The 14837-nt window shown below is 53.3% G+C and overlaps 7 protein-coding genes across 7 annotated transcripts; 3 read left to right on the top strand and 4 right to left on the bottom strand.

Moving 5' to 3' along the window:
• Nucleotides 1-9: 9 nt before the first annotated feature.
• On the bottom strand, nucleotides 10-998 carry BBA_01060 (pinin/SDK/memA domain protein; the record flags this gene model as incomplete). Its single annotated transcript, XM_008596157.1, has 3 exons — nucleotides 10-357; nucleotides 415-483; nucleotides 546-998. The coding sequence occupies 3 exons, from the start codon at nucleotides 996-998 to the stop codon at nucleotides 10-12; spliced, it is 870 nt and encodes a 289-aa protein (XP_008594379.1).
• A 587-nt stretch (nucleotides 999-1585) lies between these two features.
• BBA_01059 (PHF5-like protein) lies at nucleotides 1586-2064 on the top strand (the record flags this gene model as incomplete). Its single annotated transcript, XM_008596156.1, has 3 exons — nucleotides 1586-1602; nucleotides 1673-1946; nucleotides 2023-2064. The coding sequence occupies 3 exons, from the start codon at nucleotides 1586-1588 to the stop codon at nucleotides 2062-2064; spliced, it is 333 nt and encodes a 110-aa protein (XP_008594378.1).
• A 430-nt stretch (nucleotides 2065-2494) lies between these two features.
• Nucleotides 2495-3922, bottom strand: BBA_01058 (peroxin 26; the record flags this gene model as incomplete). Its single annotated transcript, XM_008596155.1, has 2 exons — nucleotides 2495-3353; nucleotides 3441-3922. The coding sequence occupies 2 exons, from the start codon at nucleotides 3920-3922 to the stop codon at nucleotides 2495-2497; spliced, it is 1341 nt and encodes a 446-aa protein (XP_008594377.1).
• A 1060-nt stretch (nucleotides 3923-4982) lies between these two features.
• Nucleotides 4983-7727, bottom strand: BBA_01057 (SET domain-containing protein; the record flags this gene model as incomplete). Its single annotated transcript, XM_008596154.1, has 3 exons — nucleotides 4983-5773; nucleotides 6056-6740; nucleotides 6810-7727. 3 exons carry the CDS (start codon nucleotides 7725-7727, stop codon nucleotides 4983-4985), a joined length of 2394 nt encoding a protein of 797 aa, XP_008594376.1.
• A 665-nt stretch (nucleotides 7728-8392) lies between these two features.
• BBA_01056 (uncharacterized protein) lies at nucleotides 8393-9959 on the top strand (the record flags this gene model as incomplete). The annotated part of the gene is made up of 4 exons (XM_008596153.1): nucleotides 8393-8419; nucleotides 8475-8622; nucleotides 8679-8754; nucleotides 8804-9959. The coding sequence occupies 4 exons, from the start codon at nucleotides 8393-8395 to the stop codon at nucleotides 9957-9959; spliced, it is 1407 nt and encodes a 468-aa protein (XP_008594375.1).
• Nucleotides 9960-10155: 196 nt separating this feature from the next.
• BBA_01055 (uncharacterized protein) lies at nucleotides 10156-10491 on the bottom strand (the record flags this gene model as incomplete). Its single annotated transcript, XM_008596152.1, has 1 exon — nucleotides 10156-10491. The coding sequence occupies one exon, from the start codon at nucleotides 10489-10491 to the stop codon at nucleotides 10156-10158; it is 336 nt and encodes a 111-aa protein (XP_008594374.1).
• Nucleotides 10492-12191: 1700 nt separating this feature from the next.
• BBA_01054 (pheromone-regulated membrane protein) lies at nucleotides 12192-14834 on the top strand (the record flags this gene model as incomplete). The annotated part of the gene is made up of 2 exons (XM_008596151.1): nucleotides 12192-14106; nucleotides 14158-14834. 2 exons carry the CDS (start codon nucleotides 12192-12194, stop codon nucleotides 14832-14834), a joined length of 2592 nt encoding a protein of 863 aa, XP_008594373.1.
• Between the last annotated feature and the right edge of the window lie 3 nt (nucleotides 14835-14837).

Here is a 14837-nt window from a genome sequence, read left to right as displayed (position 1 = left end):
AGGGTCTTACTAGTATATCACCATATCTTCCCCAGCATGTTCCACAATGTCCCCGGCATCATCGTGGCCATCTGCTCGTGAATTCTCCTCCTCACCACCGCCCGGGTCGCCATCCGCATTCATCGCTGATTCCGCAGCGGCTATGTCGGGCGGGGAAGGGCTCGCCGTTGGTGGACGTGGCTGCTCTCGAGGTGGTGATTGCGGCCTGGGTTTAACGGCGGCGCCGTGTCGATCAATGTGCCATTTTCGACGCTTTTCGAATTCGCTCTCTTCGCGCTGCACAAGCTCCCTCGCCTTTCTCCTTTGCTCATCTATAATATCTTGCTCGTGGTCCGTGCAGCGCCAGGGCAGATAGTACTTTGTAAGTCGTTAGCTCAAGGGTTTGTACGCAGGCTCATCGCGTCGACAACATACAATTCTGGGCTCGGCTTTGGTTTGTAGATATCTCGCCAGGGCTAGCTTTTTTACATGTCGATTTCGCATCTGCAGTAAAAACTTGTTAGCTAGCCGAAGAGCCGCAAAAGCCTTATCAAACCGCCACGTACGACTTCCTCGTCGAAGACGATTTGCTCTCTGATCCGAACAGCTCGTAGCTGCGCAAGCCTCTCGGCCCGTCGCTGTCCGTCCTCCGCATCTTGCTTCTGCATGCGCTCTTTTTGCCTCTTCTCAATTTCTTGTCTACGCTTCTGCTGTATGGTGCTAGGCCCCTGGTTCAGCGTGTTCATCAGGCCGCCGAATAAACGCTTCCCTCGCCTCTTGTCCTCTTGCGTTGCGACCGTAGGACGCCGTTCTGGTGGATGTTCATCCACAACTGCGCGGTCTCTCCGCAGTGACCGCGATCGTCGTCTTGAGCGGTCTCGCGTCTCCTCGTCGGAGTCGTATCGTGTCCTTTTCGGCGACTGGCCGCGGTCATCGCGTTCCGGAGACGCCTTGCGCTTCGATGGCTGGGAGTCGCGCGAGGATGCAATCTCCATTATGTGATCGGCATTGGATCGCATTTCTGCAGCTGCCATACTATAGATGTCAAGTCAAAACACAGGCCCTTTATCTGCGATGCGCAGCCGACTGTACTTACGCCTCTGGTGACGCCATTGCTCTGCAAATCGCAGCTGCTGTCGAAAATTATAGGTATGTCGCGGTCCTTAAAAGACTAAGCATACATCAACGAATTCCTCACGACATGCCGAATGCCCATCCGCGCTCGCGCTGATGTCAATGTAGTCGAAGACGTGGCAGAGAAAGTGTCGTTGGTGGCGATCAGGATCAAACTGCTGTAGTTAGTACCTACCTTTGAAGACTTGCCTTACTACAGTGCTCGTTAATCCGCTAGCCGCTGTGTGGCTGGTGCCTGGAAGGCTGAAGCTCACGCCCCCGCCACATGATTGGCTAACCACCGAGGTCCCTTGGCTGAGAAATCTACCAGACTACCACCCATCTCTGCTTGGGCCATAACCTTCTACTTATTTGCGACAGAGCTCTCTTCTCCCAGCGACAGCCATTTTCTTTTCTACAACCTTAGCCAGGACACCAATTCCCAAACCTTCTAGCCCCTCGGGAATCGCAATCTTCTTTTGAGCCGTCCATAATGTCGCGCCATCATCCGTAAGCCCCGCCACCGTCCTCCCCTCTCCCAGGCATGCCCATCGCTAATTTTGTCTTCGCCACCGTCCAGCGATCTCGTCATGTGCCGCAAGCAGCCCGGCATCGCCATCGGCCGCCTCTGCGATAAGTGCGACGGCAAATGCCCCGTGTGCGACTCGTATGTCCGCCCGACCACTCTCGTGCGCATCTGCGACGAGTGCAGCTTCGGCAACTACCAGAACAAATGCGTCGTCTGCGGCGGCGAGGGCATCTCGGACGCCTTCTACTGTTTCGAGTGCACGCGGCTCGAAAAGGATCGTGACGGGTGTCCCAAGATCATTAACCTGGGCAGCTCAAGGACAGATGTACGTCATGTCTTTTCTCTGCCATGCCATTTCACTCCGTTTGCCCAGAGTCTCGCTAACCTGCCTCCCTCTACAGTTATTCTACCAGAAAAAGACCAATCGGACACCGAATTATTAGCCACGGGGCGGCCCGGGTCTGGGCACGCTTCGTGGTGCATTGGCAGCGACCAAGATGCAAAAAAAAAAAAAAGAGCTATTACAATACATTTCTGTTTGAATTTTCGCATGGGTCGGAGTCGGTGGCGTTTAGGTCAAGATTTTGATTCTGGCATTAAGTACGACATAGACACAGCAAAAGGAAAAAGCTCAGAGCAATACAGTCTCGAGAAAATGTTATATTCTGATGTACTATGCAACTTAATTTTCTTGCAAAGTGCAGTTCCTTGCACTCGGCATTGTAGTGAGGTTCGGTCATTATTGATACAAAGGAAAGCGTTGAAAATTTCCAACAAAGAAATGATCCCACGATGAACTCCGGAAAGGATGCAGTGGCAAGATATGTAGTTATTGTACAGTAGTGCACGAGAATGGATCGCAAAAGGTCGAGCTTAGATGTAGCTGACCTTGGTTCCCATGCCAGCCGTGGCGGCAACTTTAGCCCAAGATGCACCAAGCATACGCTGCAGGCGCTGTCGAAGACCTTTGTGGCCGATCATGATGAGCAAGCTGACAATAAAACCAAGTAGTCTCAGAACAATCACAGGGTTGCTGTTGAGCGTCTGGGCCATTTGCTCAATCATCATCTTCATGCGGCTAAGCACGGCGCTGGCACGCGCAGTAAGGGTGGGTGTTTGGCCAGGGCCGCTTCTACTACCTGCAGGCCGAGACGTCGAGCCAGACGATTGTCTCTGAATCCGTCGTGGACTGGGGCTTGCGCTCGACTCGACGCCGTAGTCGGTTTCGCTCGCTTCCCTGCGGGTTTTTTCTTCATCGAGCCGCCGTCTCTCACGCTCTTCGCTTGCTTCGCGCAGTCGACGCGCCTCTGCATTGTCTCTGCGCAGCTGGTCCTCTTGCCGCTGGCGTTCTTCTCGCTCCTGGCGCTCCTGCTCCTGCTGCTCTTCCTGGAGACTCTCCAGAGCCTGGAGGAAGGCTTCGCGCCTCTCATCGTCGAGAACAGCGCTGACGCTGATAAACTCGCGCGCGTAGTCCCACTCATTGTTGCGGAGCAGAACGTGCAGAGTGTACAGCTCGAGGATCTTGACACGGGCATTTAGATCTCTCGGGGTGTCTGTGCCGCTGGTTCCCTTGGCCGGCGAGGCGTAGCGACTCATGCGAGGCCCTGGGGAGCGACCCCCGTTGAGCCTGTTTCCGAAATCCAAGTTTGGCGCGTTGCATGTAGCGAGATATGTCTCGAGCTTCTTCTGGTTGAGTGTTTGGTTCTGAGCGTGAGCAAGCAAGAGGGTAGCTCTGTATATCGAAGGGCGGTTTCCGGTTAGTTCAAGCTGTACAGATAACAATGGCCCGGCGGACGCGTATAAGCGCGGTGGAACTCACAGATTAATGACAACCTCTGAATCGACGTCACCTTCGGACCCATGGTACCCATTCCTAACAACCTCTTCCCACACGGTGCCCTCACGGACCTTGGCACACAATGCCCTCCATTCCTGCGTGCCAAAGGCCGCCTTGCCCTCTTCGGGCTCCATCTCCACAATGGCATTGAGCGTGGTGAGGTAAAGACTCCATACCTTGACCCTTGTGGTGCGTGAGGCGCCGGAGACTGGCGCAGTCTCGCCCTCGGCAGGCGGCGCAATCAACGGTAGGAGTGTGCTAAGGGCTTCGGGCAATCGACGCGTCAGAAATAGAGTTGAGGCTTGCCGGTATGTCTTGGAAATGTGGGACGTCTGGCGCTGCGCGGCGGGCGAAGAGAAGGAAGATATGGAAGGCGAGAGAAGGGAGCGTCCAAAGGCGTCGCTGCTCTTGGCCGTCACCGTCGGGCTGCTCAGCGACGGAGCGTAGGAGCCATCAAAGGACATGATGGGCGATGGCTCGGCGACTAGACGCGAGACACTAAAGCCGCATACGGTTGAGGGCGCTGCGGGTTTGCTATTCGATGCGAAAGCAAAGGAGGCGGACGTTGGCGGTGACAGTGCGCTCTCGCCAGGGAGAGAGACTGCCGAGGGCGGGTGGTTGGGTAGTTTGGTTGGTCGGGGAAGCTTATGGCAGACAAGCGGTGATGTGCATCCCACGCATTGAGGCGCTGCACTGGCGCAAGGATTTAAACGGGAAAAAAAAAGAAAAGAAAGAAAGTAAATGTAAAAGTGATTGGGGAGGAAGAAAGCAAAAGGAAAGACGAGAGATGAGCTACCCCAGGTTTGTTGAGGAGAAGGCTCCGATTATTCCGGAACGTCGTGGTATGGGACGGCCATGCGCACTTGATCCGGCGAACATGTGCTGGTGGGCTTGTTTTTGCAGGCAGAAAAAGAGGCGATGGTGGGGACAGCTTTTTCGGGCTGGTGCAAACAATTACTTAGCCTCGGCAGGTCTTTGCAGGTCGGCCCGCCAAGACGGAGCTGGTTGTAGCGACCGAGGACCTGTATCCGTATTTTGAGTTGGGAATAAACAGATAATTTCAAAGTAATAGCACTTGTTCACACGAATTTGATCTAGTTATACATTCCACTTGTTCCTCTTTTTTTTTTTATCCCTTGCTTTCTTAATTTTCTTCCACTCGCGATCAGCCTCTGTTTTTGCTTGTCCCCTTGAGCGGGTCGACCGAGGCCGCTAAATAAACAGACAGAGCATATGCGCAAGCTTGACTAACTGTCAGCCGATGGCCCATGTTAGCAGTTGACCTTTTCTTTGCCCAGCACCCGCACCACAACACAAGTCTCTCCCCAACCTCCGCTTGGTATAAGGTATCTAATACCTAGCTTGCGCTGTTGAGTCCAGCCCACTCGACGGAGATTGAACTCCTCTTCTAGCAATGGCGCTGCCACATCAATGCACGCTTCGGACGCGGCCTCTAATCTATGAGCATCAATACATTCCAGCCAGTCAGTCGTGCCATTGTTTCTCTCAGCTTGCTATCGGATCTTATTCTTCATGTTGGGTATAAAGGTCATGTATTCTGCCACGGTTGATCCGCGCCAGATCGTCCAGCTGGTTCCACCGCTGCAACAACATGTCCATCTTTGCCGCGTTCGCGTCGTCTCGCAGCTCCGTGATTCTGCGGCGGTAGTCCTCAACGTCCCCGCGAAACTCTGCGAGAAATCCCGGCAGCATCTCTCGGGCTTTGGCCAGAGCCCCATCAGCGTCTTCTTTGCCATGCATCCAGTCGTCCCATTCCGGCACGCCACCACCGCTGGCAAGCCCTCTCATCGCAACCCAGGTCCTGTCTCCTGGCGGCAAATCGGCCCGCAGCATAAAGTCGCCCAGTAGATCTCTCTCCGACAGCGCCGTCATGTGCTGCGGCGGCAGCTTAGCCAGAAGTACCTTGTCCAGACAGAGCTGATCCCACGGATTGTCCGGCAGTACGAATCCGTACTCTGCGAGTAGAAAGTCGTTGGAATGCGCGCCGTAGGACGTGTACACTTCCTCGCCTGCCTGGTACGCGCGGTCCGCGGTTATATCGTAAGCCTCTGTCGAGAACGCCACCGAGCATCCTGCATTCGCGTGATTAAGCACGTCTGCCACCGGCAATAATGCTAGGCGATCGTGACTAGGGTAGCTAAGCGTTTCTTCAATTTCGTAGTAAAAGGACCGCGTGCCTACAAGAAACCACGAATATAGGTACTCTTGTTTTTCAAGATCGGGCAAGACTTTCTTGGCATGATGCCAATCTTGCTGAGACTTGATCTGCTGTTTGCGTAGTAAGTTCTTCGCCTCTGGAGGTAAAAGTTCTTGTAACATTCGCCGACAGTGCTTTTACTAGCCGCCCGATCGTGCGCAGCTATGATTCAACTATACAGTAAAGGGTTGATAATCCGATGTGCTGCGAGCCATGCCTCTTCTCGTATTTATCGTGTACCCTGCCCTTCATTACATTAGACTAGAGATACAAGACTGCTATTAAATGAACAATGCGTTTTCAAAATGCAGGCTTCCCGCTCAGAACTCCACACTTCTAAATATGTTGTACATAAAGGTAAATCACGACGCTATGGTACTTTGTCGGTACTGGCTTCTCCTTGGCAATCGCCTTGGCGACACTGCTTCGTCTTCTTCATCATCCCGCGACATGATGATGCTCTCTTCGCGCTCGATAATAGAATGTCCAGACCCGGCCAGTTGCGAGTCGGCGATCCAGCCAGCCTCAACTCCGAAGCAGACGACGTCCGCAGCGCAGCTAAAACATGGCACGTCATCGCGGGCGTTAGGGTCCAGGTATTTCCAAAGCTCTTGTGTTGTGGAACGAAAGTTTTGCAACGCCTTCTTGTCGCCTTTGAAGTTGCTGACGAGATACGAATACAAATACGCTAGCCACAGTACGTTTGAATACGGTGCAAATACGTCCCACGATATTGGGCCGTCAATCCCCTTTGCATACGGGGTTGTATGCTCCGCGGGAGGCAGGCAGACGCGATCGGCACGCAGTAGAAATGATCTCATCTGTCTGTACACATTACACTGTGGCGCATGTGTACTCGTGAAGAAGCTGAGGTCCTTTTCCAGATCATTTGACACAGGTGTTGCGTAGTCAATTGACAAATCCTCTGCTCTTGACAAACCATAGTCCAATATTGTAATGTCCAGGCCTGAGTAGCCATAGCATGGACCATCAGACCGACATGGCCGTTCACTCGGCTCATGAGCCTGCCGTATACACAAATTGCCCTCATGAAGATCGCGATGCTGTTACTATGTCGTCAGTGCCTGATTTCTACAGCGGAAATTTCGCCACAATGATGGAGTCTCACGAACCTCAAACATGGCTAGATCTTCAGCTCGAGCCAGTGCAACGGCCACCAAAAAGAAAATGTCCCATAATTGGCTCTCCGTAGTCAGCTTCCAGTCTTCGAGCGCAATTCCCGCGTCACCGAGTTCCACCACAAGAAACCGCGTGTCGTCCAGATAGCGGCTGGGAGAAGGGTAGAACTGTGCGCGACCCGGGTCCTGCCGCTTCATGCGTCGTTGAAATACTTGATGCGTCTCCAGCAGCTGCCTTGTAGCCTTGCCTTGCACGACATAGCGCTCCTTGTAGACGACAAAACCGGGAATGTCGGCAAGCCACTCGGATATCTGTAGCTCGCCATTGATGTCCTCTTCGCTATGCGGCTCCTCGTCAACAAGTTTTGCGCGCTCCTGCATCTTTGTTTTTGCTTTGATGGGGGAGTTCAAGCGAATAACTTTGATAATGCTGGTGCCGCGGTCATTGGTGACTCGGTAGACCTCAGCATAGGACGCCTCCGCGATCTTTTCTATGCGGTCACCGTAAGGGCATACATCCTCCCACGTCAGAATTCGGAGCGTCGTCTCTGCAGAGCTTTCTTCCTCGTACTCTGGCTCATCTTCTGATGCAAGGTTCTCCTCTGTGTCACTGCATTGCGGTGTATTGTCTTCATGCTCATCAGCCACAGAGGGCTCCTCATATATGACTTTTTCTGATTCTTTTCTGCTGAGTCTCGGCACTTTTGAGTGCTCTGTGTCGCTTTTGTCTTGGATTCTTATCTCGGAGAGCCGCTCAGTCAAGTCCCTCACGGTCGCAGGCTCGGGCTCCTTTGGTTGGTTGGCAGCTTTGTTGGTAGGAGGCTTGCGCATTGGGCTCTGAGGCAGCTCAGCAAACAGTCTTTCGGCTTTCGAAGCCTTTGATCGTTTGCCGTACGTAGCCTTTCGTGCCATCCTGTCGTCACAGTGTGTCCACTCGATGCAGTCGTTCACGGTCCCAACTGGCGTTGTGAGGCGTAGAGATGTACCTACAGTTGGCGGGGCAACCAATCACTGGAGCAGAGTCAGGCGCGATCGCGCACCAGTTGCCCGCCCGCTATGCTTGTGATTGAGTCTACAATACCATTTTTTCTCATTTTTTTTTTAAAAAAAAAAAAATTGTATTAGCACTTTATTAACTCTAACTCGCTCAAGTTAAAAAGAAATTTTGCGAACCACATGTTCCAAATGACATCTTAGCACGATAGGGTCTGGGCGCGGCCGCCTCTTCATCATCGTGTGAAATCGGTGAAAGAGAGCATAAAGGATGAAGATAGGGTCAACTAGAGTATAGGGGATGAGGGACTTACTTTGTGTATAAGCCTCAATAATATACCGTGTTATACTGAAGAAAAGGAAATGATCTTTACTTCTTGTGCTCGTTTGCACGTGTGTTATGATCGGCTGCCAGCTGCCAGCTGCCACCCGGCTGAATATGCTTTTAACAAAGACAAACAGCAATCACGAAGCCGAACTCCTTCCTCCAACCTCAATTCATCGAGATCACAGAAAGTACGGCAGTAGCCAAGACAGCTTTTCATTTTTGTTACTCCTACAAAGCTCACCAAGAAGGCGTCATGATGGCAGAGGTCATCGCGGCCGTTCAAGTGAGGCTTCGTTTCGCGTTATTTGGACCATATTATGATTAACCCGGCAGTATAGGCTGATCTTGGCAGAGGTCGTCAAGAGGAGCTCCCACTTAGCAATATGCAAAGGAGGGACAAAGGCCCTTCTTTTATGCCTCCGTCGGTCGACGCATCAAAGCACTATGATCCAGGTATCAAACAGGATCTTAACAACAAGTGGTCGAGTATGAAATGCGATTCCCGTCGCATTCGTATTTGGAGCTAATTGCAAAACATTTAGCTGGGATCGCCGACGAAGAGTCTGAGCAAATGCACGGCTTGGCAGACCTCAATGCTCGGCCTTGGGCATCATCACGGTATGTGCTATAGCGGCATTGGTGTTTTCGAATGACTGATTGGATCTAGACCGCAAGCACCCACTCAATTCAAGATTCCGAAAATCACACCACCGGCTATACCACCACCGGCTATACCACCACCGGCTATACCACCACCGGCTGCCCCTCGACAAGCTGAGCCGTCCCCTTCGACACCTCCAAGCTCAAGCCCTGCCGATTCGACTAGACCGCTTCAGGTTCAGGTCGTATACGCAGGGAAGTGCGAGGTTACTTTGCACGAGGGGCGCACAATTGTCCCAGACGCAAAATTCCAGGTCGAAGTGAGTATCGACAAGGTGGCGGCGTCCTTCATGTTGACAGCCCCTGGGAAGGCGCCTGTGGTGCTGAATGTCTTGGCCTTTGCAGTGCCTATCGTGTATGGCACATCATGCATCATCAAACCCAAGTCTGGACCCGGGACGGAGGCCATTGTCTACAAAATCAGGCCGTACGAACCGTCGACAGCGGATAAACTTGCCCGGGTGCTGGAGAATATTCAACTTGTCTTGTGCAAGAGAATGGGGCACACCTTGACTCCCACACCACCATCTACGCCATCAACTCCACAAGTTGTCAAGATTGCGGCGGCAAAGTCCCTTGCCGGGACATACACTGCGATTGCGCCACCCCGGTCTCTCATTTGTGCCGACTCGCCAGAGTCCTCGCCCGACCAATCACCGCGATCTTTACGGAACCAGCTCGTTGAGCTGCCTCCCAATAAGCAAGGCGACAAAGTGGCAGTCAAGCTGGACGATGTTATTAGCGACATCGGCGTGGACGATGTTATTAGCGACATCGGCGGCCTCGTACGGGCCGCATATCACCAGATCACGGGATGCTCAGTGCCTATATCCCCTTCCGAGCAGCGCAGTGATGTCGCGCTTGCCGAGTGGCTTGAAAGAGGTCGCCTGGACTCGGACGCGGACGAGACGAAGCGCGGCCTGATGGAGATTTTGCGGTTTCTCAAGGAACTACAGCTTCGGACGGCTGCGGCGCGCGAGCCTCCGATGATGTCCAGCCAAACGATGGAGGTCCTCAAGACGATTGACCGCACTAATAGAAACCAGGGCGTCATCGTTAGTTACAGCGCGCCTGAGATCATGGAGCTCAAGAAGGCTGCGGTTGTGCCAAGGGAGATGAAGATCAAGAAAGGGCTGGCTAGCTCATTGTGGGCGAAGAAGTGATGTGAAGTTGCAAGGCAGCGAGGGTTCTGAGCGAATTTACCTTTTACCTGGTGTCTTTGTTTCTTTTTGTTTTCTCTAGCATTTATGAATTGTGCGTCTTTATTATCTTGGTCATTTGGTTTCTTGCATCATCTCGCGAGAGACGGTAGCTTAATGGAAAGGTAGAGAAAGGTCAGCATGGTTTATCTATCCAATTTCACTTGCGCGCGCGTTTAGCATCGCCTGCTTGGCTTTGCACTTTGCAGCGTACAGTGAGCATGTACTTTGATAGCAGCCGCCGCGACTCGCTGTCTAGCGCCGTCCTCGATTTGCCCTGCAGAGTCTGCGCGGCGAATATGGCGGCCCCGTTGGAGCGCCGGAAAAAGAAGTAGAGCTCCTCGGCGTGCAGCAGCTCCTGGATGTCCATTGTGCATGTATATTGTGCTGGCGCCGCTCTGCAGAGCAGGGGCAGCTTGACGTGCTTATGGTTCTTAGCCACGGCGGCCTCTGGAAAGAAAAAGCGATGCACCTTGAGGGACGGCGGGACGTACATGACCGTTCTGAACCCTGGTCACGTACGTCTTGCGCACTGCTTGATTCGTCTCCTCTCACTGCCCGGTGCCCTCAGCTTCTTCTCCGCGGGTGTGTCCTCGACGTCGAGACTGTAATGTTGAGAATGCCGTCGTTTTTTAGGTTACTATTTGTTGGGCTTGGAGTCAAGTAGGGCCTGGGGATGAAATGCGTGAGCTGCCTTGTTCAGGATGGAAGTTTTCTACCACGTGCGGTATTGGCACATGGCCCTTTGAAATACACAATTGTAGTCAAATTGGGCGATGATAAGATGAGATTGGGCGTCAATGATCATGGTATTTGCAAGATTGGCTGGTCCTTGCTTTGACAATTACTCAACCCCCTTGACAATTTCTTCCACGGTCCACAGGATGGTTGGTTTGACTCCTTTTTATAAGGTAGGGTTCAGGTATGTATGGATGAAGGAACTCGGTATGCGCAGCAGCCTGAATATAACAACAGCCGCCCTATTTAGCTCGTCAATGGTAAATATTGCAACTTGCCTGGCCCGAGTCGCCGACTGGTTCGCGATGTAGCGGATTAGCGGATGCACTCGAGCAAGACCACGGAGGGGACAATAAAAATCAAGCCCTTGCGTGGTCCGATACAGGACCATTTAAGTTGGAGCGACACGGGATGGACCACTAAACTATCTCGTAAATAGCCAGTTGGCAAGTTTCCAGGCGTTCCGGATGGCCCGCCAACGTGATCGGAAAAGAATGCATGCCCCGCGTTTCTTTTATTAGTTGGACTATGCGTTGACGCGTTATTGGCTTCGGCATTAAGCTTCCGGGCAAAGCTCCTGTTAATAAGGCGCATTGATGACTCGCCAGGGATATAGGTGGCATCAACATGTCGTCGTATCACGACACATTCGCAGTGGCTGAGTTTGTCAAGTAATACCACCATGTTTGCAAGTTTGAATAGATTGAATAGTGTGAATAAATGCAGGATGAACCAAGGCAAAGGGCGCCCTGGGGCCTTTGTTCCAAGAAACACTATATCCACTTGACGTCAGAGTACTTCCGTGATGCCGTAGGTTGCGTAGCACAACTCCAGCAACGGGCCACAAGCACACTACTTTGATCCTGACTCGCTCTGAGTCCGAATTCTGATCTCCACGCAAACGGTCTCGACTTCCAGGGGCCTTGCCAATTGCTCAAAGCCTGGGCCATGGTGCTGCTACCGTGCTTTCAGTCACATGGGCCGCCACGCCAGCGGCGTGCTGTATCGAGCTCCCAAGCCCAAACTTCCACGAGAACCCACCAAGCCCTGGTTTACGACCCCTTTGTGTCCACCATGCTTCTCCCTGACGGGCCTGACCGACAAGAGAAAAACTTTCTCAAAAGTGCCCGGCGGGATAATCAGCATTGTGTCAATGCTGTAACTTGTAAGGAGCTGTGAACCCCACCCACCACGAATTGCAGCTATTATTACTTGTTCAGTAAATTCTAGCACGTACTGGGTGATGGGCCATGCCCGGGCTCGGCTCAGGCACCGCAAGTGGAGGGGTTGAATATTTAGTTATTAGTAACAAAGCTGTTATACACCCGCCACATTCTTCTTCATGTCTATTGCGTGTGCCCGGTATTTTTACAATTTTTTTCATATACATCTTTGTGCGTTTCTTGCTGTCGTTGCTGCTGGTTTCTGTCCTGCTGCACCCCTGCTGCCGTTGCTGCCATGGAAGAGTCAGGCGCCTCGACCACTCCCGAAGACCCCGATCCAGGCTCTGAGAGCCGGCCCAAGTATGAAGACTTTGCCCACCACCAACCAGTCTACAGTGATTGGCCCTCTGGATCAACCGCACCGCCAGAGACAACAACGTCTCAGAATGTCGAAGACTGGCCTAGACCTACGACAGCCCCCGCTACCGACTTTCAATCCAATTCCCCCGATGTCACCTTGCCTGATGCCGCTGTCGCTGCTGCTGTGAAGAAAGAAAAAGGCCGTGTGCGTTTTAACAGTACTGCTGGAGCCCATCTTCGACCACCAGTCGCGCCCAGCGTGCCGCAGACGGGACCCGAGCGACGCAGCTCCCCAGCGCCGCCGCGCCCTTCTGCGCTGCGTAACCATTCGTCCGGCTCGATTCCGACAACTGACTACTTTGCGAGGGAGGCTGCCGCCGCTACTGCTGCTGCCAGCAACCATGGAGACAGCGGTGACTTTGTCGAGGGCTCGTCCGAGAAACAGATCTCGGCCGCAGCTGCGCAGGAGCGGGCAAAAAAGGTGGCCGATAAGCTGCAACGGGGGTCGCCCACGCCCTCGCGCAATTCCTTTGAGTCGGTCCCGGCCAGCGTTGGTGACGTAGAGCCATTCCCCAGCGACGGCAGCATTCCTTTGCAAAACATGGGCTATGCGCGCTCAGAGTCTGGCGAGGACACCTGGCAGCTAATACAACAATTCGAGGAGCCCCCGAAGAACCGAAACGATGAAGCCTACGATCTCGTCCGCTCTCACACCATGCGCAGGCAGGCAAAGACGCCCGACGACATCACCGTCGTCGATCCCGAAGAGCAGGCAGCGACGGCCAGCCATACTATCGAGGTGGACGATTGGAATGCTGGTGGGTATGACGGCGTAATTCCGGTGCCCACGCCCAAGCACTACCGAGGCGGCGTGCTCTCGCAGCTGCTCAAGCTGTACAAGCCTTCCGAGGTCCGTCCAGGCCACCACCAACGCAACATCTCCGCCTCATCTGCAGGCCATACTTCCGGCTCCGAATCGGGCCACACAACACCGAGCCGTCGAAAGTGGTACGAGCAGAATCGATCGCAGGACACGCTCGCAAACCTCATAGAAGCCTCCGCGCGTCTTGCCAACCCCAACCTAGGCAACAATGCAGGCGGCGTGGGGTCGAGCTCGGCGTCGCCCAAGAAGAAGCGGCCAAAGGCCAAGCGCGTGGCCAGCGCCTCGCTCTTTCATCACCAAAAGGAAGAGACGCGCATCGCCGTGCACATTGCAGGCATCCTTGCACGACAGGGCTACATCATCAAGCTCTGCCGTGCCCTCATGCTGTACGGCGCGCCCACCCACCGTCTCGAGGAGTACCTAAGCATGTCTGCCCGGGTGCTGGAGATTGAGGGCCAGTTTTTGTACTTGCCTGGATGCATGATAATCTCATTCGACGACACATCAACGCACACGACAGAGGTGCGCATTGTGCGCACTGTCCAAGGCATCGATCTTGGCAAGCTCAAGGACGTCCATCAAGTCTACAAGGAAGTCATGCATGATGTCATTGGCGTTGAGGAGGGCACAGAGCGCATCGATGCCATCATCTCTGCCCGCGAAAAGTTTCACCCCTGGACCCGTGTGCTAATCTTTGGTCTGACGAGCGCCACTGCGGCGCCATTCTCCTTCAAGGCTCGCTTCATTGATCTACCACTTGCATTCTGCTTTGGTAGTCTTGTCGGGGCGCTGCAGCTGATTGTGGCCCCCAAGTCGAACATGTACAACAATGTCTTTGAAGTTAGCGCCACGGTTCTTGTGAGCTTCATGGGTCGTGCCTTTGGTAGTATTTCCAACAGCAATCTGTTCTGCTTCTCTGCCATCACACAAGGCGGCATTGTCATGTTGCTGCCTGGTTACTCAGTTTGTAAGTCGTCTCTGCAGAACTGCCTGTACAGACTATTCTAACAATCTACAGTGTGTTCTGCACTCGAGTTGCAGGCCCGTGCGATTGTGCCAGGGTCTATTCGAATTGTTTATGCCATCATTTACTCTCTGCTCCTTGGTTTTGGCATTACCGTGGGCGCGTCCCTCTGGGGCATCTTCGACAAGAACGCCACATCCCAAACACAGTGCACAGATCCAATGAGCCCTTACGTCGCATTCATATTCGTACCCCTCTTCATCATTTGCATCAGCATTCTGTACCAGGCCAAATGGCGTCAGATGCCCGTCATGGTCATCATTGCATTCTCCGGTTACATTGCCAACTATTTTAGCAGTGTGCGCTTTGTGGCGAGTCCGCAGATTGCAAGCACACTTGGCGCACTTTGTGTCGGTGTCCTTGCTAATGTCTACTCGCGCATCCGCCACGGTGTCGCCGCTGCCACTCTTATTCCCGCCATCTTCGTTCAGGTCCCGGGAGGCTTGGCGTCGACTGGCGGCCTACTGAGCGGTCTGAGAACGGCCAATATGCTCACAAAGTCCAACTCTACCGAGACACCTGGCGAATCCACGCATGCTATGAGCACGGTTGTGTTTGACGTAGCTGCCTCTATGATTCAAATTGCCATTGGTATTGCCGTCGGCCTGTTCTTGAGTGCGCTCCTGATCTATCCCCTCGGCAAACGCCGTAGTGGCCTCTTTAGCTTCTAAGAA

Source organism: Beauveria bassiana (genome assembly GCF_000280675.1).
Source record: "Beauveria bassiana ARSEF 2860 unplaced genomic scaffold BBA_S00002, whole genome shotgun sequence".
Lineage (NCBI taxonomy): Eukaryota > Fungi > Ascomycota > Sordariomycetes > Hypocreales > Cordycipitaceae > Beauveria > Beauveria bassiana.
Note: the sequence above shows the minus strand (reverse complement) of the source record. Positions and strands in the feature narration are given on the sequence as shown.